General features: G+C 40.9%; 1 protein-coding gene across 4 annotated transcripts in view; it reads right to left on the bottom strand.

Moving 5' to 3' along the window:
* The window catches only part of RBM47 (RNA binding motif protein 47), a 162,005-nt gene that overhangs the window by 11,294 nt on the left and 123,626 nt on the right, over positions 1-27,085 (bottom strand). For all 4 annotated transcript variants that reach the window (XM_043604622.1, XM_043604651.1, XM_043604632.1 and 1 more), the window contains 2 exons: positions 26,261-26,386; positions 661-1,817 (listed from right to left, as the gene is read on the bottom strand). In XM_043604622.1, the coding sequence (XP_043460557.1) occupies positions 661-1,786 (1,126 nt within the window). In that variant the 5' untranslated portion in view covers positions 1,787-1,817; positions 26,261-26,386. The remainder of the gene's footprint in view (positions 1-660; positions 1,818-26,260; positions 26,387-27,085) is intronic.

Raw genomic sequence — 27,085 nt, 5'->3', positions numbered from 1 at the left:
GCTGATGAGTTCCTAGGATTTCAAGTGCAACTTAATACAGGAAAACATTCACAGAATAGAAAGAAGTCAGATCTGGAAGGGGATCTGCTAGTTCACCTTCCTCATTTTATGCGTGAGAAAACTGGCCTAGGGAGGTGAAAGGGACTGATTAAAGTCACAGAGCCAGTTAATCTGATGACAGCAGGACCCAGAACCTAGGTATTGGTTTCCCAGTATAATGCTTGGTTGGTTTCATTACATGCTAGCCAATAATTTAAACGTCACCACCACCACAACATTGTCCTTCGTGTGCCAACATCCTAGAGATCTAATTTCACAAGGAGCTTTTAAACTAGAGACAGGTCGACTAGCCCCAAATTGGGGAGACCCTGGAAAGGTAGTATGCAAGAAGTGCCTCTATGCCCCTGTGATTTCACTGCTCGCCCCCATACACATGAACGACCCACATTTCCCAAAATGCTGTGGAAGTGAACACTCTAAGTGCCAGCAAAAAAACAAAAACAAAAACAAAAACACCCAGAAGTGACACCCAAAAGAGGGTGGGTCGGTGGGGGGAGGAGCCTGTCTACCAGCCCAGCAAACTACAGCCACAACACCCCTGACTCTGTCCAGGGCCACACGGCTGTCGGGGGCCTCCCCAGCAGTACAGCCCCCACTAACCTTTCACAAAGTAGTCTCTGTTGGGCCCGATGAGCGCGTTGTAGGGGTAGCCGTAGTAGGCCAGCGTGTAGGGGTCGCAAGAGTACACGTAGCTGGGCTGCTGCACCGCCGCCTCGGCCGCGCCGCCGCCCTTGGCCGCCTTCTGGTAGCGGGAGTACTGCTCCTTGTCCACGGGCTTGGCCAGCGTCACCTCGAGGCAAGAGCCCTCCAGCTCAGTGCCGTTGAGGTTGTTCATGGCATGCACGGCGTCCTCCCGGCTGACGAAGTGCACGAAGGCGTAGTCGCGGATCTTCTTGACGCGCTCCACGCAGCCCGGGTTGAACTGGCCGAAGCTCTTCTTGATGGTGTCCTCCGTGGTCTCGATCATGAGGTTGCGCACGTAGAGGATCTTCACGGTCTCCATCACGTCCTCGTCCACGTCGATCTCGGGCTCGGCCCAGTCCACGGCGATCTGGTGGCCCCACAGCTGGATGCGGCCGGGCATGAGCTTGCGGCGCGCCATGGCGGCCGCGCGGTGGCTCTCGTACTCGACGAAGGCGAAGCCGCGGTTCTTCATCTTGTCGGCCGCGCTGGCGTAGACGATCACGTCCAGCACGCCCTCGGTGACCTTGGCGATCTCCTCCAGGATCTCCTCGCGCTTCTTCATCTTGGGGATGCCACCGATGAAGAGGCGGCAGTTGTCCACGCTGCAGCACACGCCGAGCAGGCGGCCCGGGCGGATCTCGTAGTTGTTGAGCTCGCGCACAGCGCGCTTGGCCTCATTCTTGTGACAGTACATGACGAAGGCGTAGCCGCGGTTCTTGCCGTCGAAGTCCATCATGAGGCGCAGCTCGTAGATGCGGCCCACCGTCTCGAACACGGGCACCAGCTCGTCCTCGTACACGTCTCGCGGGATCTTGCCCACGAAGACCTCGCAGCCGCGCTGCGGGTGCGGGCCCTCCCAGCCGGGCGGCGGGCCGCCGTACTTGCGCTGCCCGTTTTCCTGCACCATGCTGTAGCCCGTGCGCTCCATCAGCGCCAGCAGCGCCGCCTCGTTGGGCGCGCCGGCCACGCCCTCGGGCACCTTGGCCGAGGACGCGGCGGCCGAGTCGCTGCTCATGGCTGCGGTGGAATCCTCTGCGGTCATAATGTCAAAGGCATCCACGGCTGGAGGAGACCTGCGGGAGGCAGAAGGGAGGGTGAGTGTGGAGTCTGCACCGCGTTGAGCCAACACTTGCCTACTTCATTCCTGTAAGACACACGAGACCCACGCTTCACTAGCAGGTGGTTAGATGGGGAATAAATACAGCAGCTCTAAGAAGCTAAATTAGTCAGGTTGTTTTGCAGGAAAAACCAGAAGTGACTCGGGGAAAAAAAAAATCAGAATGAGCAAGTACTTCCGCTTAATCAGTACCCCAACAGCTTTGAAGCACAGAGAACCTGTTGTAATTGTTAGTGAAAACCTCATCTTCTTGCAGCAAATGGCAACATCTTTTGCTCAATTCCTGCGCTGTCGACTCAGATTGATTTCCTTTTAGTTATAGCATTTTAACCCATTTATCTGGTAGACAAAGCCTCTTTGCTTTCTTTTTTTAAGACAGTCTTTTCCATTTAGAAGTAGAGCAGTGTACTTACATCGTTAAGGAAAACTTTGAGGAGGTGTTATTATAAGAGATAGGTACAGAGCTGTGTATCTGAAGCTTTTTACAAGAAAGAAATGGAACATTCACATTGCCGAGGACTTGTTCTAGGTACTGTGGTAAGAGCTGGTAAGTCTGAATTTTACAGTGTCATTTAGGCAAAAGTCTTGGTAGGAACCATTAAAGGATTTGGAATCAGTCCACAAAGAGCTAGATTACGTTCAAACTGGGCAGGGCGGGGGGTGTGTGTGGGGGGGTGGTCTGTGAAGCAGCTACTACCTGGTAAGCCACACTGCAGTTTTTGGAAAACGGTTACGTGCATTATCTTATTTGACCTTCCTAATCTCCTTACATGGAAAATGATATTATTATTACTCCTAATTTGTCTATGGGGAAATAGGCTCAGAGAGGTTGAGTAAATTGCCCATTTCACACAGCAAGTGTCAGCTCCCAGAAGGACTTGATTCCAAGTCACTTGGTTCCAGATTCCATGTTCTGTCGTCAGAAGCAGTGCTGTGCAATAGAACTTTCTGTGAGGACGGAAAAGCTGTTCCCTAGCCACTTTGGCTACTGAGCACTTAAAATGGGGCTAGTGTAACTGTTGAACTGAGTTTTAAATTTTATTTCATTTTAATTAAAATTAAATAGCCACATATGATAGTGCAAATCTAAACCATGCCACCTTTACCTATACAGCACAGGGCTCTGTGGAGATGATTTTAAATTATACAATAGGATTATCATTAGGAGCTTTGTACTGTGCTTTTGTAAAGAACGGTTCTGCTTGGCCTTTTAAAAAATGAAGTTTATTTCATTTTTTGGGCTATAAAAGTATTCAGGTAAATTTTGTGGAAAATTAAGAAAAGGAGGAAAAGAAATCATTCCTATTATTCCTACCCAATGATAGCCACAATTGAACTTTCCCATCTTTTTTTTTTAAATAGTTTTATTTTTGGGGGGGTGGGGGGGTGGGACTTGGCTTCCGACAAATTTACATACCGCTGCTTTGCTTCATAAGCATCCCTCCCACATTTTTTTAAAAGTTTATTTATTTTGAGAGAGAGAGAGAGCACGAGCAGGGGAGGGGCAGAGAGAGAGGGAGAGAGGGAGAAAGAAAGCCAAGCAGGCTTTGTGCTGTCAGTGCAGAGTCCGACTCAGGGCTTGAACTCATGAAACATGAGACTATGACCTGAGCCAAAATCAAGAGTCAGATGTTTAACCAACTGAGCCACCTAGGCGCCCCTCCTCCACATGTTTAACACTCTTTGCAAAAACACAATTTTAAATAGCTGCATAAGGTTTCATCATTCAACTGGAATCAGGAGCATTAGTTTAAAAAATTTACCAATAGGAATTGTATACAAGAATATTAAGGGAAATTTCAAGAGTAATTAAGGTAAGTTTGATCTTCGAAAGAAAAAAAAAATCAAAAGAAATTATAGGGACACAACAGAAATATGAGGTGTTTATTTGCTGGCCAGCTAAAACATTTCTTCATTGGCTCATTTGCCATAACATCAAGGGGCAGTACAGTATAGTGGGTAAGTGAGTGGCTACGGGAGACAGACTGGGTGACTGTGTGTAAATCCCAGCTCTAACACTTTCTAGTTGTATGAACTGGAGCAAGGATACTTAGCTGCTCCATGCCTCAGTTTCTCTTTTTATAAAATGGGAATAATGAGGTTAGTACTAAGTTTAGAGGAATACGTGAGTTAATACAAGCAAAGCACTTTGAATTGTGCCTAGAACACTGTAAACGTTCAAGAAATGTCCATTGTTATTGTTGTCTTTAATCCAAACTTCTGGGTAAAACTTCAGACCAATTCTTTCCATTTTAGGGTAATTTTGACACTTTCTCAGTTCTTTAAAAACATCTGTTTCATATGGCTTCTATTCTTATTTTTTATTTCTTTTGCCCTTTAATTGCTTAAGACTGGTTTGATAACATATCCACTTATCATGAAGTCTTTTTTGTTATCAACTTGAAAATGATACATTCGTTCCTGTAGTTTCACACTGAAACAGAAATTTCAATATCAGATTTGAACATGAAGCTCTTCCCTTCCTTCCAAAAGGAACATAAGGATATATTCTTAAGGAAACTATTTGTACAAATACATATGTATTTATAATTTGTGGCCTTTGAAAAGGAAACCCCAGGACATATATAACACGTAAGTGGCAATTCAAAATCTTACATGTTGTACTACATAAAATATTAACTAAAATCCAAAGGAAGAGACCTCATCGCTCTGCTGAGATAGGCAGAGTTGACTTCGTGTTTTCCTAATTGTACTCTGAAATTATGATTTTACACCAAGAAAAGTCTTGTAGTGGTCAGGCTATGGGAGTCATTTCCAGGTGCAACTCCATTAATTTTATCAAAATTTTTGTTTGCTTTCAGTCTGAAATCTGCTGGTGTCAGTAATATAATTACTTCTTTTTTTAAAAAAAATCACTTCTTTTAAAAGTTATAGCTTATTTCTTACATCTGCGAGCCAAGGAAAGTCTTTTTTCGTAAGCTTTGATCATCTGGAAGAACTGAATTATGTTACTGGCCCTCTTTCCCTTTTTTCTTTGGCCACTAGGAAGTTCAGGATTAAGTCTGTCACTTCAATTTTAGTAATTGTCTAAGATACTAGACAAGTCTAGTCTAGTATCAAGTTTATCTAATTTTGGCTATAGTTTCATTTTTTTTAGTCTTCTGTATTCTCAATGTCATGAATTTAGCTATTTATATTATTCATCTTCTTGTTTACATGTTTCTGGAAGCCATCTCACAATTTTGGAGGTAGGAAAGGAATAAATGCACCTATACACACACACACACACACACACACACACACACACACACACAAACACACAGACACTGGAAGCCATCTCACATAATTTTGGAGGTAGGAAAGGAATAAATGCATCTATACACACATATACACACAGACACACACACACATCTAATTTGCACCAGACATCGATTAATGTAGTACCTAATAAATAAACAAACTGTCTTTTACACTACAAACACTGACATAAAAACAAATGAGAACCACAGTGAGATACTACTTCATGCTTACTAGCATGGCTATTATAAAAATAAAACAAAACACAAAATAAGCATTAGCAAGAATGTGAAGAAATCGGAACACTTCAGCATTGCTAGTAGGAATGTAAAATGGTGCGGCTACTGGAGAAACAGCATGGTACTTCCTCAGAAGCTTAAACATAGAATTGTCATATGATCCACCAATTCCGTTACTGGTTACATACTCAAAAACCCTGAAAACAAGGACTCAAACAGCTCTTTGTACACCAGTGATCACGACAGTATTATTCACACAGTAGCCAAAAAGTGGAAACAACTCAGATGTCCATTGATGCATGAAAGGACAAACAAAATGGGATATGTATACTGAGTGGAATACTATTCATCCTTAAAAAGGAAGGAAATTCTAACACATGTTACAACTTGGACGCACCAGGAAGACATTAGGTGAAGTAAAAGAACCCAGATACAAAAGGACAAATAGTGTATGATTACACTTACATGAAGTACCTAGAATAGGCAAATTCATAGAGATAGAAAGAAGAATCATGGTTGCTGGGAGATGGGGACAGGGAAAATGGAGCGTTAGTGTTTAGGGAATTTCAGTTAGGGATGATGCGAGAGTTCTGGAGATGGATGAATGTGATGGTTACACAACAGTATGAATGTACTTACTGCCGCTGACCTGTATACTTAAAAATAGTTAAAATGGCTAATTTTGTTGTGTATATTTTACCACAATTAAAAAAAAAAAAACCTGGAACGTAAGAAAGCTCAGAGATACAAAAAGGACAAAAATAAGATCCATAAAATTGGGATTTCACACTAGAGGCCATTAAAAAAAAATGGTACAATGAGTAGGTTTAACACATTCAAGAAAATCTTACGGTTTATAAACTCCATTCTCCTTATCTTCATGTCTGATATACTAGAGAGTTAAATAAATTATATGGTGTGCTGCTCAATGAATTTTCAAGACCAAAGGCTTAGAGATACAAAAGAGATATAGGATTTATTTAATGCCTTTAAAAAGGGCACCATACAGCTAATAATATGACCTTTCTGTCAGTAATGTAACAGAGTACCTAACTTATTACAATTAGACAAACTTTATTTTTTTTGAATTTAAAAAAAGTATTTTTAAACATTTATTTATTATTGAAAGACAGAGAGAGTCAGAGAGTGAGCAGGGGAGGGGCAGAGGGAGAGGGAGACACAGAATCTGAAGCAGGCTCCAGGCTCTGAGCTGTCAGCACAGAGCCGGACACGGGGCTCGAACTCACAAACTGTGAGATCATGACCTGAGCCGAAGTTGGACGCTTAACCAACTGAGCCACCCAGGTGCCCCACAATTAGACAAACTTCAGACCGAACTATTTCAAACTATGGCCACGGGCCAAATACAGCCTGCCATTTGTTTTTGTAAATAAAAGTTTTATCAGAACACAACCATTACCCTTAAAAAAAAAATTATCTATGGTTGCTTTTGTGGTACAATGGCAGAATCAAATAGTTCAGAGATATATGGCCTGCAAAGCCTAAGATATTTACTGTCTGGCTTGGTACAGAAAAAGTTTGCCGGCCTCTGCTCTAGGAGATGTGCAGAGAACATCAATGTGACAAAGTGGCATAGATTGCTATTGCTAAGTATAGTCACTTTTTCCTCAGTTTCCAATGCTGCACAATGACTTAATTTCAGGACCAGTTTTTAAGTTCTAACATTTTATTTTTTTTTTAAGTTTATTTATTTATTTTGGGAGAGACAGCACAGGTGGGGGAGGGACAGAAAGAGAGAGGGTGAGAGAGAATCCCAAGCAGGCTCCGTGCTGCCAGCACAGAGCCCGATGCGGGGCTTGAACTCCCAAAACCGCGAGATCATAACCTGAGCCGAAACCAGAGTCAGACGCTTAACTGCCTGAGCCACCCATGTGCCCCAAGTTCTAACATATTTTAAAGACAGTCTTCTTCACCTATCTTTCCCCCCTTCAGTCTAAGTTCTTTGCCATTTAAGTGCATGGTCAAATGTATGAGACTGAAGAAGAGATATCTGGTGAAGGTGGTTGGTTCAGCCTCTAACACTTAAATATGTGCACAATAATAACTTAAGAGACACCAACACAGAAGGGTTTGTGTTCATTTATTCATTCATTCTACAAATATTTTTTGAGCACCTACTATGTGCCAGATATGGTGGACCTCAATCTCATGGAGCCTACCTCATAGTTAATGGAATTAGAGAATTGTCCTTCAAGTCCTAAAAAGTTGAGAATGAAGGCATTTTGCATTCGTGCTCAATGACCAGAGACTGCCTCAAAAGAGCTGTACCTTAATATTAACAACTTGTTCCAATTAAGGCTATACTTCCCCAAGTTAAAAGCTCGGCCACATCATTATTATGCTTTTAAAAATTAGTTTAGAATACTCTCTTTAGAAGGGTGGGAGTATATATATGCATGTGTGTGTTTGGGATAGGGGTGTCTGAGTAGTGAGAAACACTATCTTCTGAATGACGAGATTCTTCTTGTAGTAGAGGTGTGGGCACAGTAAGTAATAATACACTTCGTAAGTTGAACCTTGTCTGTGAGTATAAAACAATAACAAAATATTGGTATAAATGGCACCCAATTATCCATTTAATAGAAGATAGGTTTAAAATAGATTGGATAGGGGTGCCTGAGTGGCTCAGCTGGGTAAGCGTCCGACTTTGGCTCAGGTCACCATCTTGTGGTTCGTGAATTCGAGCCCTTCATTGGGCTCTGTGCTGAAAGCTCAGAGCCTGGAGCCTGCTTTGGATTCTGTGTCTCCCTCTCTCTCTGCCCTTCCCCTGTTCGTGCTCTCTGTCTCTCAAAAAATGAATAAACATTAAAAAATTTAAAAGAATAATAAAATAGATTGAATAGTCTTGATTTACTGAATAAATGCAGTCTCTGGAGTCAGAGACCTAGGGCCAAAACTTGGCTCCTCTGCTTACTAGTTGTGAACCCTGGGAAAGACCACTTAACCTCCTAAAGCCTCAATATTCTCATCTTTAAAATGGTGACAATAAGAGCTAATATTTATTGAATGCCCATTATGTACCAGGCAGTGTGCTAAACTCTACGTATGTATTAACTCACTCCAGTCCTCACAGAGTCTGTATGGGATATTATTAGGATCTCCACCTTACCGATAAGGAAACTGAGGCACAGAGAGATTAAGTAGATTCTCAGTTCGTGAGCATCAGAGCTGGTATTTGAACCCTGATAGTCTGGCTTAGAGTCTGTACCACAGCTGCCTGTAAGTGATCCTTATTGCAGGGCTGTGGTGAGGAGTGCATGAAATCCACACAAAGCTCCTAGTGCAGAACCTAGCACTAAGTGCTCAAAAAATGTTAGAAGAAATTTGAATGTTAAAAAAAAAAAAAAAAGATATTTGAACTTGAGGTGAGAATCTTGCTCCTATGTAGGATTCGTTTGTTGACAGGGAAACAAGAGGTTATCCCAGCCAACCTCAAACCAGTCAGTATGAGAAGCCTAGCCTGTGAGTTCTGGCGTGGACTGGTGTACCAGGGTCTCCCAGATTCCATTCTTAGCAGGTAAGTTGTCTGGCAGTGTGATTCTGCATTGGCGATATGGCTCGGGCATCCAAGTGTAAGCCTGTTTTTCACCTAAACTTTGGCTATAGCAGTTTGCAGAGGCTTTTCCAGAAGGAACCTGAAGAGACTTGCTGCACTGGATGCAAAAGGTCCAGTCATCCTCACGGATGCCAGGTCCCCGGAGGCAGGAACCCCCCCCCCCCCCCAACACCACACCATCCTTGCACACACTAAAGATGGCTTCACCAAAGACTGCTAGCTTACTAATGTGGCAATATTTTTGAAATGTATTCACAGTTTGGCATATAAAACAGAGCAAAACATACTTTCAAATCCTGCTATTATTCTGAAGTATTAGCTGCAATTTTTGTTGCCTGTGTTTTAGGTCAAGTTTGAGCTTGTCAGGGTAAAATAAAATTTCAGGGCTAACTCAGACTACAGCAGACTTAAATCAGGATTTAAAATCTCTCCTTAGGAGTGGTTCAGAGTATCTTTCAGTAGGATTTTAACTTTGAACTGGGACGTTTTAGAGGGCACGGAAACCACTGTACTGGGAAAAATTTCCAAAGTTTGCCAACCAGGCTTTACCTAGGATTAAAAACAGCATGATCTAGAATTATCCAGATCTAGATAATCCAGATTGTATCTAGAAAAACATATCCAGATTGTATCTAGAAAAACAGCAATCTAGAATTATCCAAACTACCAGTTAACTTTGGTTCACAGCTGTAGGGATGCATGTGTGCATGTGTGTTTGTGTGCATGCATGTCAGGTACTTGAGATTAATGTGCAGTGTGGAATTCACAGGAGAGTTTTATTTGCAGATGAAAGGACACATTGCAATTTGAAGATAATATACAGGGGTAAGTAGTATCTTCCAGCACCAGCAGGAACTTAAGTCAGTGGAAGGTTTTAGAATGTATTTATCCAAGAGGTTAATTCTATCTCTGTGGTAAGATTTCTGTTTTGATGTCCCTTATTTATACCAGAAAAATTTTTGTCTTTACTAATCGTCACTTCTTAGGTATGGCCTGGCACACAGGTATAATAAACGGTACAATATAGTAAAATATATACCAAACCAGAAGACTCTGGAAGAGGGAAGACTTTGGAGTCAAAGAAATAGAAGTTCAAATCATGAATGTGTCACTGTCACAGGAGGCAGTTACCTCCGTTCCATGTCATGTCCATAGATTTCAGATGGTTCTAGCACCCGTTTCAGAGGACCGGTTCCAGGATTAAGAGACATTTAATGCCACAAATCAAGGGGGAAAAAACATCAAAGGCCAGCTTCTGCAAAAAGTTTCCAAGATTTGGCCTCACGCTGAGTGGTTATCTTACTGCCCCTGGCCAGGTTACCACCACCCATTAGAGTAAACAGCAGAGAATACTCCCACCACCAGGCAGGCCTCTGGCACTGGGACATTTCTGTTACCTCAGAGCTTGGAAAGTGGTAAAGGAACTCTACACAAAATGGAGGCAGGATACTTGGAATTTACCTGGAGGCCCAAACAATAAGCTGAAGATTGAAGCTTGACTCTTTTTTTTTTTTTCCTATCTCCCCCAGCAACCTCATGCTATTTGAAGGCATGGCTCTTGCAACACATAAAATCCTTCCAGGACTCTCTTTAGGTGAAATCCCAAAAGGATAAAGAGGCAGTGGCATAGTGATATCTTGGGCCATACCTCTGTCAGCTCCTGGCTAATCTGAGACGATGTTAACTCACAAAGGGTCTTAAACTGTGTTGATGCTTGTACAGATTTTGTTATGGCAAAGCACATCATTCAATGAATGATTGTGTCTGATAAACAGATACAAAGCCAAGAGACTCACTGTTCCCAGGCATTTCTATCAACACATGGCTGAAAATGAGGCATTTTGCTGTGGGTTCCCAGGGAAGCTGTCTGTACACCATGAGAGGGGTAAAGCCACCCGCCCAGGTGGGGTGGGGGTGGGTGAGTTTTCTATGGATGTTTGGCAACACACAATCCCTGTTAAGAATCTGTTATCTGGTTTCCTTTAAATAAGCATTATATATACTTACATTTTTTTCTAAACAGGTTGATGGGGCAATGCTGAAAAAAAAAAAATGAATCCCACAAATTTGGCACACATCTGCCTCCTGGATTAATGTTTTCCCAAACTGTAAACAAGCAGTAGAAGGGACTTCTGGTTTCACCCATGATCTTGGCTCCTTTGATCCAAACCTTTGAGGGATCTGGCAAGGGACAGAAAGAGCTACCAGAAGATACAGAGAGAAGGAAGAAGGCAGTAATGGCTTGTATCATGTAATAGTAGCTTGAATTTATATAGTATTTTGCAATTTATAAACTTCTTTAACATACATAATCTAATTTCATAAAATCCCAGACTCTGAGCTGCAGAGGGACCTTTGGTATCATTTAATCCAAAATTTCTCAACCTTGTTCCCTATTGACCTTTTGGATGTGATAATTCTTTGTCACGTGGTGCTGTCCTGTGTGCTGTACGATGATGTCATAGTTCCCCTGACCTCTGCCGACTCGATGCCCACCCCCTCCATGTGTGATGACCCAAAATGTCTCCTGGATGCAGAACTGCTCCCTGTTGAGAATTACTGATGGAGTCTGACTATCCAGAGCTATAACCAGATTATATGCTTGCCCGTGGCAGGTATTAATTAAATAGTAAGAGAAGTTGTTATTTTTTTCAACATTTATTTTTGGCAGAAGAGAAAGAGAACGAGCAGGGGAGGGGCAGAGAGAGAGAGAGAGAGAGAGAGAGAGACACAGAATCTGAAGCAGGCTCCAGGCTCTGAGCTGGCAGCACAGAGCCCGAAGCAGGGCTTGAACCCACGAACTGTGAGATCATGACCTGAGCCGGAGTCAGTTGCTTAACTGACTGAGCCATCAGGTGCCCCAAAGAAGTTGTTATTTTATACCCGCCACTCCCGGCGTGGGCTTGACGTCTTCATCTGGCTCTTACTGTCACAGCTGTCAAGACTGAGAGATGGGCATCACCTTTCAAAAGTCCGGTGTATCTCTGATACCAAACTACTCATTTTAATATGTTTGAAATTCTGTCAATTTAATTTTTCAAACCAGACGATGACTACCATACAGCCCTCTCAGACAGATTCTGTTGTCAAACTGATTCGTCATCACAGGCAGACCAACGGGTCTGGGTCACAGAAACACTACCTTTGAAATCAACCGGAGGCTCTGCCAAGCTCTAGAAGTGCCTCATTTAAATTCAGACCTCTCTACCACATGGGCACGTGCAAACTGCTGACATTCTGATTTTTAAGACGAGGACCTTTCTGAAATGTCACTGCTGGTTTCCTTCATAATGTAGAAAGCTTAAGATTCAGAGTTTTGTACACACTGTATGTTAGCCAATTTGACAATAAATTATATTAAAAAATAAAAATAAAATGCAAATTTTCATAAAAAAATAAGATTCAGAGTTTTGGTGTTTTTTTTTTTTTTTATTAAGACATAAACAATCACTAAAAATGTTCTTCTGGAACACAGTCAATTCATTGGTACTACAATCAACATCTGTACCCCTCAGGCAAAAGGCAATGATCTGATGGAAGAGATGATGAAGCAATATTTACGTATGCATTCGTTCATTCATTCATTCATTCACTCATCCATCCAAACTATGATTGGATGCTCGTATGCCAGGCTGTGCTAGGTCTTGGGGATATAGTGGTCACTACTGCATAGCCATTGAAGTTCCTAGCCTACCAAGGATAGACGAAGAAGGAAAGATCGGAAAGAGGACAGAGTGAAACCACGAGCAAAGATGGGCGGCTACATAAGATCATTCAACCCTAGAAGGTCACATATGTCCTTTCAGCATTTTATTGAGTGCCAAAGCTACGACAATGGCTTAAGTATACAAGCAACAAGGACCATGGGTCAAAACAGCACCCAAAGAGTCACTAGCTATAATGGGTGGACAAGGAATGAAAATCTGCCTTTATCTGGTTTAATTATATTTAGAGACAGTGGGAAATTCTGCAAGAGGGAAGCTCTCCTTATCCTCCTACACTTAGAACTGATATATCATGTATCGCCTTATTGCAAATATAATACATATGCAATGATATTGTAATTGAATAAATTCACGAAAATCATAAAAATCAAAATCCATTTTATTGAGCATCTCTGTGACACAGACACTCTACTGACTGCCATCATTTTGCGCAGTGAGATGATTTCAGAGAAGGACACCGCTCTGCAGCATGTGTAGTATTTCTGGACAAGTGGCCGTAGGGTGAATTTCACTTACATGCTAAGAAGACAGCAGCACTAAAAGAGAAAAATGCCTTAAATGTAGTCTTCTCTAGAGGGAAAGAGATGGACTAGAAATAATATCTCAGAGTTTCGCTAATGTTTAAAAACTTTTTTTTTTTAAAGATCTTTGAAATAGGCACAAGGGGGAAAATCCTCAGTAATAGGTTGAACCTAAAGTTACAAATTATTTAAAAAATTTTTAATGTTTATTTATTTTTGAGAGAGAGACAGAGACAGAGCATGAGTGCTGATGGGGCAGAGAGCAAGGGAGACACAGAATCTAAAGCAGGCTCCAGGCTCTGAGCTGTCAACACAGAGCCTGACACGGAGCTCGAACCCACAAATTGTGAGATCATGACCTGAGCCAAAGTCAGATGCTTAACCAACTGAGCCACCCAGGCGCCCCTTAAAAACTCTTGACGTAATGACAGCTTCAATTTTTTTGCATTTATTACACGTATAAAACACCTTAAGGAAGGTATTTGAATTTTCGTGACATTCCTATGAATTGAAATTCAAAATGTGGGCTGTAGAGCAGGTCTAGAGATCTAGAGAGAGGTCTACAGCAGGGAGGATCAGCAAAGTACAGCCCATGAGCCAAATTCAATCCTGTGGCTGTTCTTACCAAGTTTTGTTGGAACAAAGCCATGCCCATCTGTTAACATATTGTCTGTGGCTGCTTTCATGCAAAGTTGAGTTGCTGCAGCAGAGATAGTATGTATGGCCTGCAAAACCTAAAATATTTATTGTCTGCCTCTTTATAGCAAAAGTCCCCTGCTCTAGGGTCAGATTTCCTGGGTTTGACCCCCGGCTCTATACTTGTGTAGCTGTATGATGGTAAGACATTTAAATGTTAGCTGTTACTGCCCCCTTTTAAAGATCAGGCACTTGATGGGCGCCTGGGTGGCTCAATCGGTTAAGCGTCCGACTTGGGCTCAAGTCATGATCTCAAGGTTTGTGACTTCCGAGTCCCACGTAGAGCTCTGCGCTGACAGCTCAGAGCCTGGAGTCTGCTTGGGATTCTGTGTCTCCCCCACTCTCTGCCCCTCCCCTGCTCGTGCTCTCTCTCTCAAAAAATAGACATAAAATTTTTTTTAACTTAAAAAATAAATTTAACTTACTTAAAATAAATAGTTTTAATTAAAATTTTAAATTATTAATTTTAAATAAATAAAAAAATAAATACATAAATACATAAATAAATAAATAAATAAATATCGGGCACCAGAGGCTCAGATCATGTACCTCACCTAAGATCACTCAGAATTGAAGGGCACCTGGGTGGCTCAGTCAGTTAAGTGTTCAACTGTTGGTTTCAGGTTTCAGGTCAGGTCATGATCTCATGGTTTCATGAGATCGAGCCCCACATCGGGCTCTATTCTGGCAGTGTGGAGCATGCTTGGAATTCTGTTTCTCTCTCTCTCTGCCCCTCTCCCCTGCTTGTTCTCTCCCTCTAAATAAATAAATACACATTAAAAATTGAAAAAGAGGGGCGCCTGGGTGGCTCAGTTGTTTAAATGTCTGATTTCGGCTCAGGTCATGATCTCACGGTTTGTGAGTTCGAGCCCTGTGTCAGGCTCTGTGCTGACAGCTGGAGGCCTGGAGCCTGCTTTGGATTCTGTGTCTCCTTCTCTCTCTGCCCCTCCCCAACTTGTGCTCTGTCTCTCTATGTCTCTTAAAACATAAATAAATGTAAAAAAAAAAAAAAATTAAATAAAAAATAAATAAAAAACATCACTTAGGACTGAAACTTAGCTGATGACAAACCCAAACTCTTTCTACCATTTTCTCTGCCTTTGCTTTCTCCTTAGTGATAGCAGGGTTAGCTATAGCCAGTGTTAACAGAGTAAACCCATGGCCAGTGCAAAATGGACATTGGTTAAAGGAGGCCCACGCACAGGCCCTTTCCACTGTATGCCTCAGCACACCTCACCACCCTGCCCGCCCCTTTCCTGAGCTCTCAGTCCTGCAGTCTGTTCCATACCCTATTTCTGGCCCTTTGCGAAGTAGTTAACATGTTCAGATTGTATTTCTAGAATTAAGAATGTATTGAATTAGGGGGCTGGGGTGGCTCAGTCGGTTGAGCATCTGACTCTTTGATTTTGGCTCACATCGTGATCCCAGGGTCATGGGATCGAGCCCCGTGTCAGGCTCCACGCTCAGCATGGGATTCCCTCTTTCTCTCTCTCTCCTACCAACCCCCACCCCTCTCCAAGCTCGCTAAAAAAAAAAAAAAAAAAAAAAAAAAAAAAGTTAGAAAAGTTAGAAAAGAATATGGGCTGTGATGAGACTGTAGGGATGATGGTTACACTCCAGGCTCTGGAGCCGGACTGCCCGACTTCATATCTGGGCTCCACTTAGTTTTCCTGAGCCTCAGTCCTACCACCTAATAAATAGGGATAATATACCTCACGATGACGTGAGGATTAAAGAGATAAAACATATAAAGCACTTAGATACTTAGCTGGGCACCTAGGTGGCTCAGTCAGCTAAGCATCCATCCGACTCTTGATTTTGGCTCACGTCATGATCTCACAGTTTGTGAGTTCAAGCCCCGCATTGGGCCCTGCACTGACAGTGCAGAGCCTGCATGGGATTCTCTGTCTCGCTCTCTCTGTGCCCCTCTATTGTTCATGTTCTCTCAAAAACAAATTAAAAAAAAAAAAGATACTTAGCTCAGGTAAATGCTCAAATTTCATCATCATCACCATCATTGTTTTGGTTGAGCAAAACAGTACATGTTTTTCAAGGATGTTCTCTTTGTAGAGGACTATATAGCCATAGTTTGTTTGTTTGTTTGTTTATTTATTTATTTATTTGGGAGAGAGAGCAGGGGAAGGACAGAGAGAGAATCCCAAACAGGTTTTTGTGTTCTCAGCAGAGTCTGATGGCAGGGCTGGACCCCATGAACTGTGAGATCATGACCTGAGCCGAAATCAAGAGTTGGACACTTAGCTGACTGAGCCACTCAGGCGCCCCTACATAGCCACAGTTGAGAACCACACATTTTCTGCTTGACAATGTAATTTTTAAAGTTAAAGAATTTGAGGGACTTTATTCCTAAATTTTTGTGGACAAACTGGAAGGGAACCTATATATAGATATTGCCTTCTGTATTTATATGCAAAAGTGCTTTAAGACACTACATGTGAAATATGTGGTTACAATGATGCGTTTTTAAAGCTAATGATAATGCAAAAGTAAATATTACGTTCTTTCTGATAGTTGTCCAGTTGTGTAAATATTAGATTCTTTTGATTATCAATGAGTATACCTATACTAACGCTTGTACTTAATCACTGAATGTAGTAGGCCCTATTAAATATTGTTTGTTAGCTATGGGATATTAAAATTACGAACACAAGTTTAAGAAAGTAATCCAGGCACAATATTCTCAGAAAAACTTTATGTGCCAGTATTTGAATATATGAGCTGGTAATTTAAGGGATGATCATTTTCATTATAAAAATATTGTTTAATTCACAAAAGGATTAATAATAGAGTTCCTATAGAAAGGAAGTCCCTTATGTTATTTAGTATATGATTGAAGTTACTGAAAAATGATCTCTCTCTCTATATCCTTTCTGTATCTATATATACCCACAACACTGTGCTAAAGGATCAGTCCCATTTTCTTGACGGAGAGACTGAGAACAAGGGTGATCATGTGCTTAACCTCAAAATCACAATAGGATAGTGGTAAATTTGGGATTATATATATTATATCTATTTTTAAAAAATATATAAAATTTTTTAAAAAATTTAAAAATATAATATATATATTATATCTATCTTATCTTAAGCTTTATATTTGGGGTAGCCATCTCTAGTTTATCTTCTATTCAATAGTAGTCTGTTTACTTTTAATTTTTTTTTAATGTTTTATTTTTATTTTTGAGAGAGAGTGAATGGGGGAGGGGCAGAGAGAGAGAGAGAGAGTGGGAGACACAGAATCCTAAGCAGGCTACAGCTCTGAGCTGTCAGCACAGAGCCCGATGTGGGACTCGAACCCATGGACTGTGAGATCACGACCTGAGCTGAAGCCAGACACTTAACCAACTAAGCCACCCAGGCGCCAACAGTCGTCTGTTTATATTTAAAACTAAAGCAAACCCTGACAGTCCAAATACAGTAGAGTTCCATATATATATACATGGATATATATATATTTAAGGCTGATTTATATATATGAAATATATATATATGGCTTTTAAAACATTCTAAAACTTGTGTGTAAAGGATATTTTTCATCTGTTTAGTTTCTTGAATTTCTCTCAAAACAGATTTAGAAAGTGAACTTTCCCAAATATAAACTTATGCAGTTTTTATAATGATATGTAAATGTTATTTTTTCCCCCTAACTGCAAACTGTATTGGTGGTTGCAAGTCGGAGTTACAGAGTAATAGTATGGTCTGTTATTGCTAGGTCCTATTATACAAGAGGACAGGTTCTGCAGGATATGTTCTTTTATTACCCCTGGTGGTCCGCCAAATGGCGGTATATACAGGAACATCATAGGTCTCTTTGTAAGGAAAGCGACACATGGCCTGTCCTGAAACAAAGGCTGTGAGACAGAGTGACATAGTCAAACATTAGCTTCAATTTTAGGTGTGACCTTCTGATTTATTTGGTTAACATTAGTCATTTCGGTTGTGACTACAAAACAGTATCTGCTCCCGTGGAAAAAAATAGATCCTGTTTAATATTGATGTCCTTGCATTTCACTGACCCGTATTTTAAGGCATTAGTTACAGCGAAAGAGCACCTGGCCAGGAATGCTCTCAACACTGAATAAGCCAGGGGTTACTATCTTCTCAAAGTTTAAATTGAATGCGGGGTATTTTTGAAGTTAAAAATATTGTCAGGGGCGCCTGTGTGGCTCAGTCGGTTAAGTGTCCGACTGCAGCTCAGGTCACAATCTCGCAGTTTGTGAGTTTGAGCCCCGTGTCAGGCTCTGTGCTGACGGCTAGGAGCCTGGAGCCTGCTTCAGATTCTGTGTCTCCCTCTCTCTCTGCCCCTCCCCCACTCACGCTCGCTCTCTCTCTCTCTCTCTCTCTCTGTCAAAACTAAAGATTAAAAAAATATATATATTGTCAAATACCACAACGTTTCTTGACAATATGACTATAATAGGGTCTTTGTGAGAAAAAATATAAAAAGAAGTAAACTTTCTACTGGGAGACAAAGAAAATAGGCATTACAATGGGTCTTTAAAATATTTTTTTTCTTTTCATTCATTAAATGTTTAATGTTATTCCCCCTTTACTCAGCTTTCTAGCTTCATTTTCCCTCTGGTGGTGTTTGAAATTATTATTATTTTTAAAAGTTTATTTATTTATTCTGAAAGAGAGAGAGAGACTGAGGTAGGGGCAGAGAGAGAAGGAGAGACAGAATCCCAAGCAGGTTCTGTGCCTTCAGTGCCGAGCCCAATGTAGGGCTTGAACTCACAAACCGTGAGATCATGACCCGAGCCGAGCTCAAAGGTCGGACGCTTAACAAAATGAGTCACCCAGTTCCCCCGGGGCTGGCACTTGTAATACACAGCTTAGACAACAGTAGTGTCAAGGAGAAAAGCTACACCGACCACTGATTGACTACACCGGATGTAAATGTTAACCTCCTTAGAAACTTCTTGGTCAGGCAGCTATAGACCTTAAGCGACTCTTTTTTTTTTCTACATTAGTCGATATGCTTAGCTTCTACTACGTTGTTTCGGGGACTTGGTAGAGATTTTACACCACAAGGAAATAGGCACAAGACCACGCCTGGCCATGAAAGCAGTTTCCAAACGCTCCTTTATGTGCAGGTTTGCAGGTTTGAGAAGCTGGTTATTAAAGTGCTTGAGCTCATGAAGACTGGTTGAGGATACGGTCCTTTTCTCCCTGGTATTCCTCTGCTCCTGGGCAGTTCTCTGCCATACAGTAGTGGGTCTTGATGAATTGGAAAACAGATCACAAATCAATCTGATAATGAATGTACCACCAAAGTTCCCAAACGTCATATGTGAAATCCAAGTTTCTTGGCTCAATAATGTCACTCATTTATCTGCCTTTCTACTTTCCATGAGAGTGTGCCACACAGGGACACCTCTCACTGCAGAGGGGAAAAGGTGGGGAAGCAGCACGGGGGCCTCGAGTTTTAGTGGGGGAAGAAAAATGGCTACTGCCTGCTATTGTTCCTCCTTGGTCATACTTCCTTCACCTTTAAAATCATTTTTTCTCTCATTGTCAAATTCTCATTTAATGTCCCTGGTTTTCAAGTATAATCACCTCGGTTAATAAATACCCCAGAGAAACATACAGGGATAGAGCAATGCTACTGTGTGATTAGCTGTCTGCTTTAATCCTTGTTTAAGTTAAACACACACACAGACACACAGACACAAACACACACACACACACCCCACTTTTTAATGAGTATTCACCATTTGAACAAAATATAGTAATATATGGTTTAAAACTAGGGAAGGGAAGAGAGTTTGTCAATTAGAAATTATTTAAATGCTAAAGTTATAATTTCTGAGGTAGAATTGGTAGATGTTTGAAAAGATAAAACGCTGCTCTATGCTGAGGAAAGATATTTATTAAGAGAAGGAAGAAAAGAAAGGGACAGGAAGGAGAACCAGTTTTCCCAGTCTCCATAATTTAACTAGGCAGTTAAGTTAGTTGGATATTTACATAAAAGTTCCATAGAAGCAGAACCAGATTAGTTAAAGAAACTCCTAAAATACAGACTTAAATTTTAAAAATAGAAATGAACAGAATATATCCAGAGTGTTACTGAACCTAGAGCATTTAGAATAAAACGTTCAAGTGTGAGGAAGCTTATGATTTTCCAGGTATATTAAACTCCTAGGATCCTTTTTGTAGACATAATTGCTACTCATGTTTCACATATTCCATAATTTCATTGTGTGCGCTTGGAAGTAATATATCAATTGAAAAACGAACACACTGGTGAAAACGCCCCTGATTTGAGCTGGTCATTTATTCCCAGTCTCAGGAGAAATACTGGATATTCTTTGAGTTAATAAAGTGTGAAATGACTTTAATGCTTCAAGGGAAAAACAGTATACCAGTCTTGCAAACTGTTTTAGAAAGCATGGCTTCTCTTATTCTACCCTACATCAGAAAATTCAATTAGTTTATTTCCTTTTTCTCCAAATCCCCTTTCACAGCAAAGAGAAAATGAGGTCCTACAGCAGCAAACTGTTCATCCCTCATAAATCAGTCTCCATGAAAACCAAGAGAGGGTGGTCCTGAAGCCAGATCCTTAGTAGATTTAACCTGAATTCATTTGTGATCTGGACACCCAACAATGTTCTAGTGCTAAGAATCTAACTGATGTGGAGAAACCTGCAACCATGAGTTCCATCAGTGTGGCACTCCTGTCTCCAAGCCCGTCAGAGAGCAGTGAGTCCAGCGCAGACTTTTGGTCCCGGTGATACTAGGTGAGGCAGCTGACACAGCCTAGTACTTCCTTCTTCTCAAGAGTCTGCACGTGAAGGCTAGGCAGACCTTCACATTTTCTATTGTAAGCGCACCCAGGTTCCATCCACTAAAAAAGAGAACTAGGATAATGGTTTGGAAACAGAGTTTGCCCATGTAACTGTGCCTAGTTTTGTTTCTCTAAAGCGTCATGGAGAGAAATCTATTTTCGTACAAAAATAAATATTTACTATAGCTCACAGTTCACAGCCACATTCAGTGTGGAGTGTCCCCTCTTTCCCTCTGCTGTCACACACACACACACACACACACACACACACACACACCTATACATATACCTACATCCTTTTTGTCTTAGCCTAAAACTCTATCTAGCTCTGCTGTTCTTTTGTTGGGGATTTCATCAAGCATGTTTATATCAACATGCTTGCTGACCCTAGCCACCATCTCACAGTTGTATCCTAGTTACGAGAGCTGAACCAGCTGAGCTGTTAGTTCCCTAATTGCTTCAGCTTTCTCTCACCTGTCTGTTGGGAAACCACCTAAGCCTACACTAGGAAGAAAAATAAGTGAGGGTGAGTATCAGGTGTGAATATGTGTGTCATTTGCTTAACGGGCTGACACACATCTTTACTGAGACTTGATGGGACTGAAAGTTACCTCCTTCAAAGAACCCTGGCCTTTCCCATACGCCATATACAAAAATTGATTCAAAATGGATCAAAGACCTAAATATTAGAGCCCAAACTATAAAACTCTTAGAAGAAAACTATATATAATGTAGTTTTATATTTCTATAAAATAATAGAGAGCCATGACATTAATTTGGCATTAATTTCTTGGATGTGACACGAAAAGCACAGGCAACAAAAGAAAAAAATAGACAAATGAGACTACATCAAGATGGAAAACTTTTATGAATTAGCAGAGTGGAAAGGCAACCGATGGAATGGGGGAAAACAATCCCTTAAAATATTAAGGAATCAATACCCAAAGGACATAAAAAACTCCTACAAAGCAACAACGAAACCAACCAATTTTAAAATGGGCAAAGGGCTGAATAGGCATTTCTCCAAAGATGATACAAAAATAGCCAATAAGCATATAAAAAGATGCTCCCACATCAGTAATCATTAGGGAAATGCAAATCAAAACCACAAGATACACCACTTCATGCCCACTAAGATAGCTATTATAAAAAAAAAAAGCACCCAGAAAATAAATGTTTGCAAGAATATGGAGAAATTGGAACCCTTGCACATTGCTGATGGGAATGTAAAATTATACAGCTGCTGTGGAAAGCAGGATGGTGGTTTCTCAGAAGCTTAAACATAGGATTAGCATATGACCCACCAATTCCACTACTGGGCATATACCCAAAAGAATTGAAAGAAGGGGTTCAAACAGAGAAAGGTACACCCATGATTAAAACAGTATTATTCACATAGCTCAAAGGTGAAGATAACCCAAACGTTCACTGATGTATGAATGGGTAAACAAAATGTGGCATATACAGACAACAGAATATTATGAGCCATAAAAAGGAAGGAAATTCTGACACATCCTATAACATGGATGAACCATAATGACGTTATGCTAAGTGAAATAAGCCAGACCCAAAAGGACAAATATTATACAATGCTACTTACATGAGTTACCTAGAATAGTTAAATCCATAGAGACAGAAAGTAGAAAAGAGCTGGTGGGGAGGGAGGAATGGGCGTTATTGTTTCAGGGGTACAAAGTTTCAGTTTGGAAAGATGAGAAAGTTCTGAAGATGGAGGACAGTGATATTTGTACAATAATGTGAATGTATTTGATGTCTCTGAAATGCACACCGAAAAGTGGTTGTTATGCATATCTTACCACCATAAAAAAAAAAACAGAGAAGGAAAAAAAGGAGCAAGGAATGCAGATTTTTAAGAAAAATGGGAAAATGATTAGAAAAATGTTCTAGGTTACACAGCTTTTTCTTCATGTTTACAATTCAAAATGCAAAGATATATATATATATATATATATATATACACACACACACACACACATATATATATGTATATATATAAATAAACTGATGATACTTTTAACTATGTGAAATTTAGTCAAAAAGTGTCTTTGTTCCAAGGTTAAGATTAGAGCTAGCCTGGGGCGCCTGGGTGGCTGTCGGTTAAGCATCCGACTTCAGCTCAGATCATGATCTCACGGTTTGAGTTCGAACCCCGCATCGGACTTTGTGCTGACTGCTCAGAGCCTGGAGCCTACTTCGGATTCTGTATCTTCCCCTCTCTCTCTGCCCCTCCCCTGCTCGTACTCTCTCTCTCAAAAATAAACATTAATAATAATAAAGATTAGAGGTAGCCTGAGGTACTATTATAATCTTTTCATGCTTTTAGATTTTGGAGTTTTGTTCCAATGTATATGTAAAAATAATTTTTTTTAGGTGCAAAACAAACCAGTATTTCAAAGTGGCACAAAATCTGAATAGAGAGGAACCCAACAAACATCTGTGAAATGTCTGCTCTATATTGATATGCAAGGGACAGTCTACCTCAGAAAGCAAGATCGACTGGCCAGTGGCAGACTTCTTTGCCAAGCTTTGGCTCAGTCTCCTGAAATTGCTCAGTATCGGTGTCACACAATTTTAACATTTCCGGTAATGGTGAAAGATAGCCAAATATTCATGAGCTTAGTTACTCCGGAAACCTTTTTGGTGTGTTCCAAAGTTTGAAAAATCCAACAAAAATCCCTGAACGGCGCAAGTATAGACTTTTCCTGGCCGGCGGGGGGGGGGGGGGGGGGGGGGGGGTGGCAATTGGTGCCAGTGCGAGGATGAAGATTGGACAGAACTAATCAGTAGAATCTATCACTTTAAAATTCTAGTCATGATTCTGGAAAGCTCTCTGTGAGGTCCACTGACCATTCCTTTGCTTTGGCGGGGGGGGGGGGGGTCCTCAGCTTTTGGTATTTTATTCATTACTCACGAATTATAGACGTGAAAGCTGAAAGAAAATGTAGAGGCCATGTTGAAGGAGTTTCCCATTATTTTACTTTTTTACATTAAAAAATGATTAACTTGAAAAATTTTTTCCTAGTATTTAAAATGCAGGGAAAGTTTTCTCTCCTAAAGAACAGATGTGCTTTCACTGTTAGATAATGGAAGTTATGCAACACATCGTGTTGTCCACAGTCAGATTTAGACTATCTACATACTGATCTTCAAAAAACCACCTCAGATGCTCGTTAGATAGATACAGAGAAGTTGAGCCCCTCACTTCAAAGAAGAAGAAAGAGGGGTGCCTGCGTGGCTCCGTTGGTTAGGCATCCACTTCAGCTCAGGTCATGATCTCACAGTTCATGGGGCTGAGCCCCGCGTCGGGCTCTGTGCTGTCAGCTTGGAGCCTGGAGCCTGCTTCAGATTCTGTCTCCCTCTCTCTCTCTGCCCCTCTCCGGCTCACGCTCTCTCTCTCTTTCTCAAAAATAAATAAACAATAAAAAAAAATTTTTTTAATAAATAAGTAAAGAAAGAAAGGAAGAAAGAAAGAAAGAAAAAAGAAAGAAAGAAAGGGAAAGAAAGAAAGAAGAAACAGGCCTTGAGAAGTTAAGTGGCCTGTCCATGGTTAAGTATTTTTGAGTTTGTTGTTTGTCTGGACTCATTGACTGAATTAGGCTTCATGTAGACAATGAAAAGATTTTCTTTCGTTCTCCTGAAGCACATAGCACCACAGAAAGTGGTGACAAGACATACCAAGTGAGTGGATGCAAGCCTCAGAAATGCTATTCCCCCATCAACAGACCCAAGAGATTGAGGTTGGAGCACAGGGTCAGCTGGATAACATTATCTTCTACTTTAGACCTGATATTGGTTAGGACTTGGGGGGGGTGGGGAGTGGAGGCTGGGAGGAGGGAAGAGGCTTTTATTTCCTGAGCTTCTGTAGAAATATTTATGATTTTAAACCTTCTTAAAGTAACAGAACTCAATCTTTACCCGTGTGCATGAAATGAACATTGTCATAATAACGGGTGAGGAGAGAGGGGAGGGCAAGTTAATTTGAGTCATTTCTGAAAGACAGTTTGACAATATCAAGAGCTTTGCAGTGTTCATTAAAAATAGTTCATTTTCATTAGCCCATGCTTCCATTTATAGAAATTTACCTCAAGAAAATAATCAGACACACAAATGAAATGTATAGGTAAGTATGTTCACTACAGTGGTATTTATTATGTAATGAACATAATAGCACCTATTTATACGTGAATGCAGCAAACATAATGTACAATGGTATAGAAATGGCTAAATAAATTATGGCATAGTTGTAGGATAAAATATTTATCTCATGTTCTCAACTATGTGAACCTTGTTAAATAATATTTAGAAAATATCTGAAATATCTAAAAGAAACAAAAAAAGAATAAATATAATGTTAATTGTGGTTATCAGTGGATTCTGAGATTATAAGCAATTTCATAGGTTTCCTTTAATGAATATGCTTTTCTTTTTTTAAATTTGTTTTTTCAACGTTTATTTATTTTTGGGACAGAGAGAGACAGAGCTTGAACGGGGGAGGGGCAGAGAGAGAGGGAGACACAGAATCGGAAACAGGCTCCAGGCTCCGAGCCATCAGCCCAGAGCCTGATGTGGGGCTCGAACTCACAGACCGCGAGATCGTGACCTGCCTGAAGTCGGACGCTTAACCGACTGCGCCACCCAGGCGCCCCATGAATATGCTTTTCTAAAAATATCATAATTTTTTAAAAAGTTAGCTCTCCAAGTCCCTGAATTCTGTAGACTAAGTCCAGAACCCAGCCTAGAGGACATGAAAACAAAGGAATTTGGCAGGGGCGGGGAGAAGGGTGCAGCGGGAGAGGGACGGTGAGGGCTTGGAGGCTGTTGCTGGGTACACTGGTGTCACCAGCAGCTCCTCCCTGACATACAAGGATTGGAGCTTTGTGAGGGTTGTGGCTGTGGCTACGGAGGGCCGTCTGTCCAAGGTTTAGCCTCTTTCATGCTCTCTGTCCCTGCTATAGCATACATAGGACTGTCGCCCACATAATACTAATACCTTCTATCTGTAGAGAATTATGTCCTTGTCAGAGTGCATTTACATGGGTTGTAATTCACCACATTGCCGAGATTTGGAGAGTCTGACATGACAGTTATTTTTACCTTCTACGAAGGTAAAAAAAAAAAACAGCAATTAGAGACAGCGGGAGGATTGTTCAAGAACACACGTGTCTTTTCCAGCTTGTGCAAAGGACCCTTCCTTGTGTCCAACACTTTTGGAAGACAACTCTGATAAGATACCCTTCACCTCTTTTTTTGGGTGGTATAAGAGGCAATTTATAAGCAATACATAATTATTCCTTGTCTTTTAATGCCAAAGATGCCCACACATACAGATAGCAGTAGTAATTTTTCCTCCTTAGGTCACAAAGATGTAAACTAAACAAAGAAATAAGGACTTATATTGTGGGTTTAAAATGACTTACCATGTTATATAAACCACCAAGGTTGTTATAACAAACACACACCGGGTACATATTGTCTAAGCAGCAGATACCTTGGTTGATAGGAATGAAAATTTAAGGTTTTATTTAAGTGAAGAAGAAAAGGACATTGGGAATGTACTCACCAAAACCCCACTAATTTGGTTTGTCTGGTCCTTTTATAGGATGTAGAACAAGAATATACAGGGAAATTCAGGCAGCTTGCTTGGGATTTTTCAGTTCAATTTTTGGCATGCCCTTTGAAGCAAATCCTAAGGGGTAAAAAAAAAAAAATTTTGCTATAAATGTCTTCTATTTAAATATCATTTTCATAAGTGGGTTAAAAATGTGAGGCCATTTTCTTTTTTTTATTTTTTCTTTTTTAAAAAAATGTTTATTTATTTTAGAGAAAAGAGTGAGAGAGAGAGCACAGCAGAGGAGGGGCAGACAAAGAGAGGGAGACACAAGATCCAAAGCAGGCTCCAGGCTCTGAGCTGTCTGCATAGAACCCAATGTGGGGCTTGAAATCACGAACTGTGACATCATGTCCTGAGCCGAAGTTGGATGCTTAACCGACTGAGCCACCCAGGTGCCCCATGGGCCATTTTCTGAAAGAAAGAAAGAAAGAAAGAAAGAAAGAAAGAAAGAAAGAAAGAAAGAAAGAAAGAAAGAAAAGAAAGAAAGAAAGAAAGAAAGGGAGGGAGGACGAAAGAAAGAACGAACGAACTACCATTACTCTGTCGTGTTCCCTACAAACCAAGAAACATAACCATTTATTCTTCCTCCTATTCTTGAAGAAACGGGGACCAGTAATAAGAATGGGCCATTACCCTCCTTCCTGCTGAATCCAGGCAGTGTCTCAAAAACCACTGAAACAAGAACTCTAGCCATTCACTACCAACTGATTAGAGTTGCTATGAAGGCAACTTGCTATTCTGCCCTAAGGGCGTAGTACAGGATTTGGGGTCCTA

Source organism: Prionailurus bengalensis, chromosome B1 (assembly GCF_016509475.1).
Source record: "Prionailurus bengalensis isolate Pbe53 chromosome B1, Fcat_Pben_1.1_paternal_pri, whole genome shotgun sequence".
NCBI lineage: Eukaryota > Metazoa > Chordata > Mammalia > Carnivora > Felidae > Prionailurus > Prionailurus bengalensis.
The sequence above is the reverse complement of the archived record's forward strand: the minus strand, read 5'-3'. Positions and strand labels throughout refer to the sequence as shown.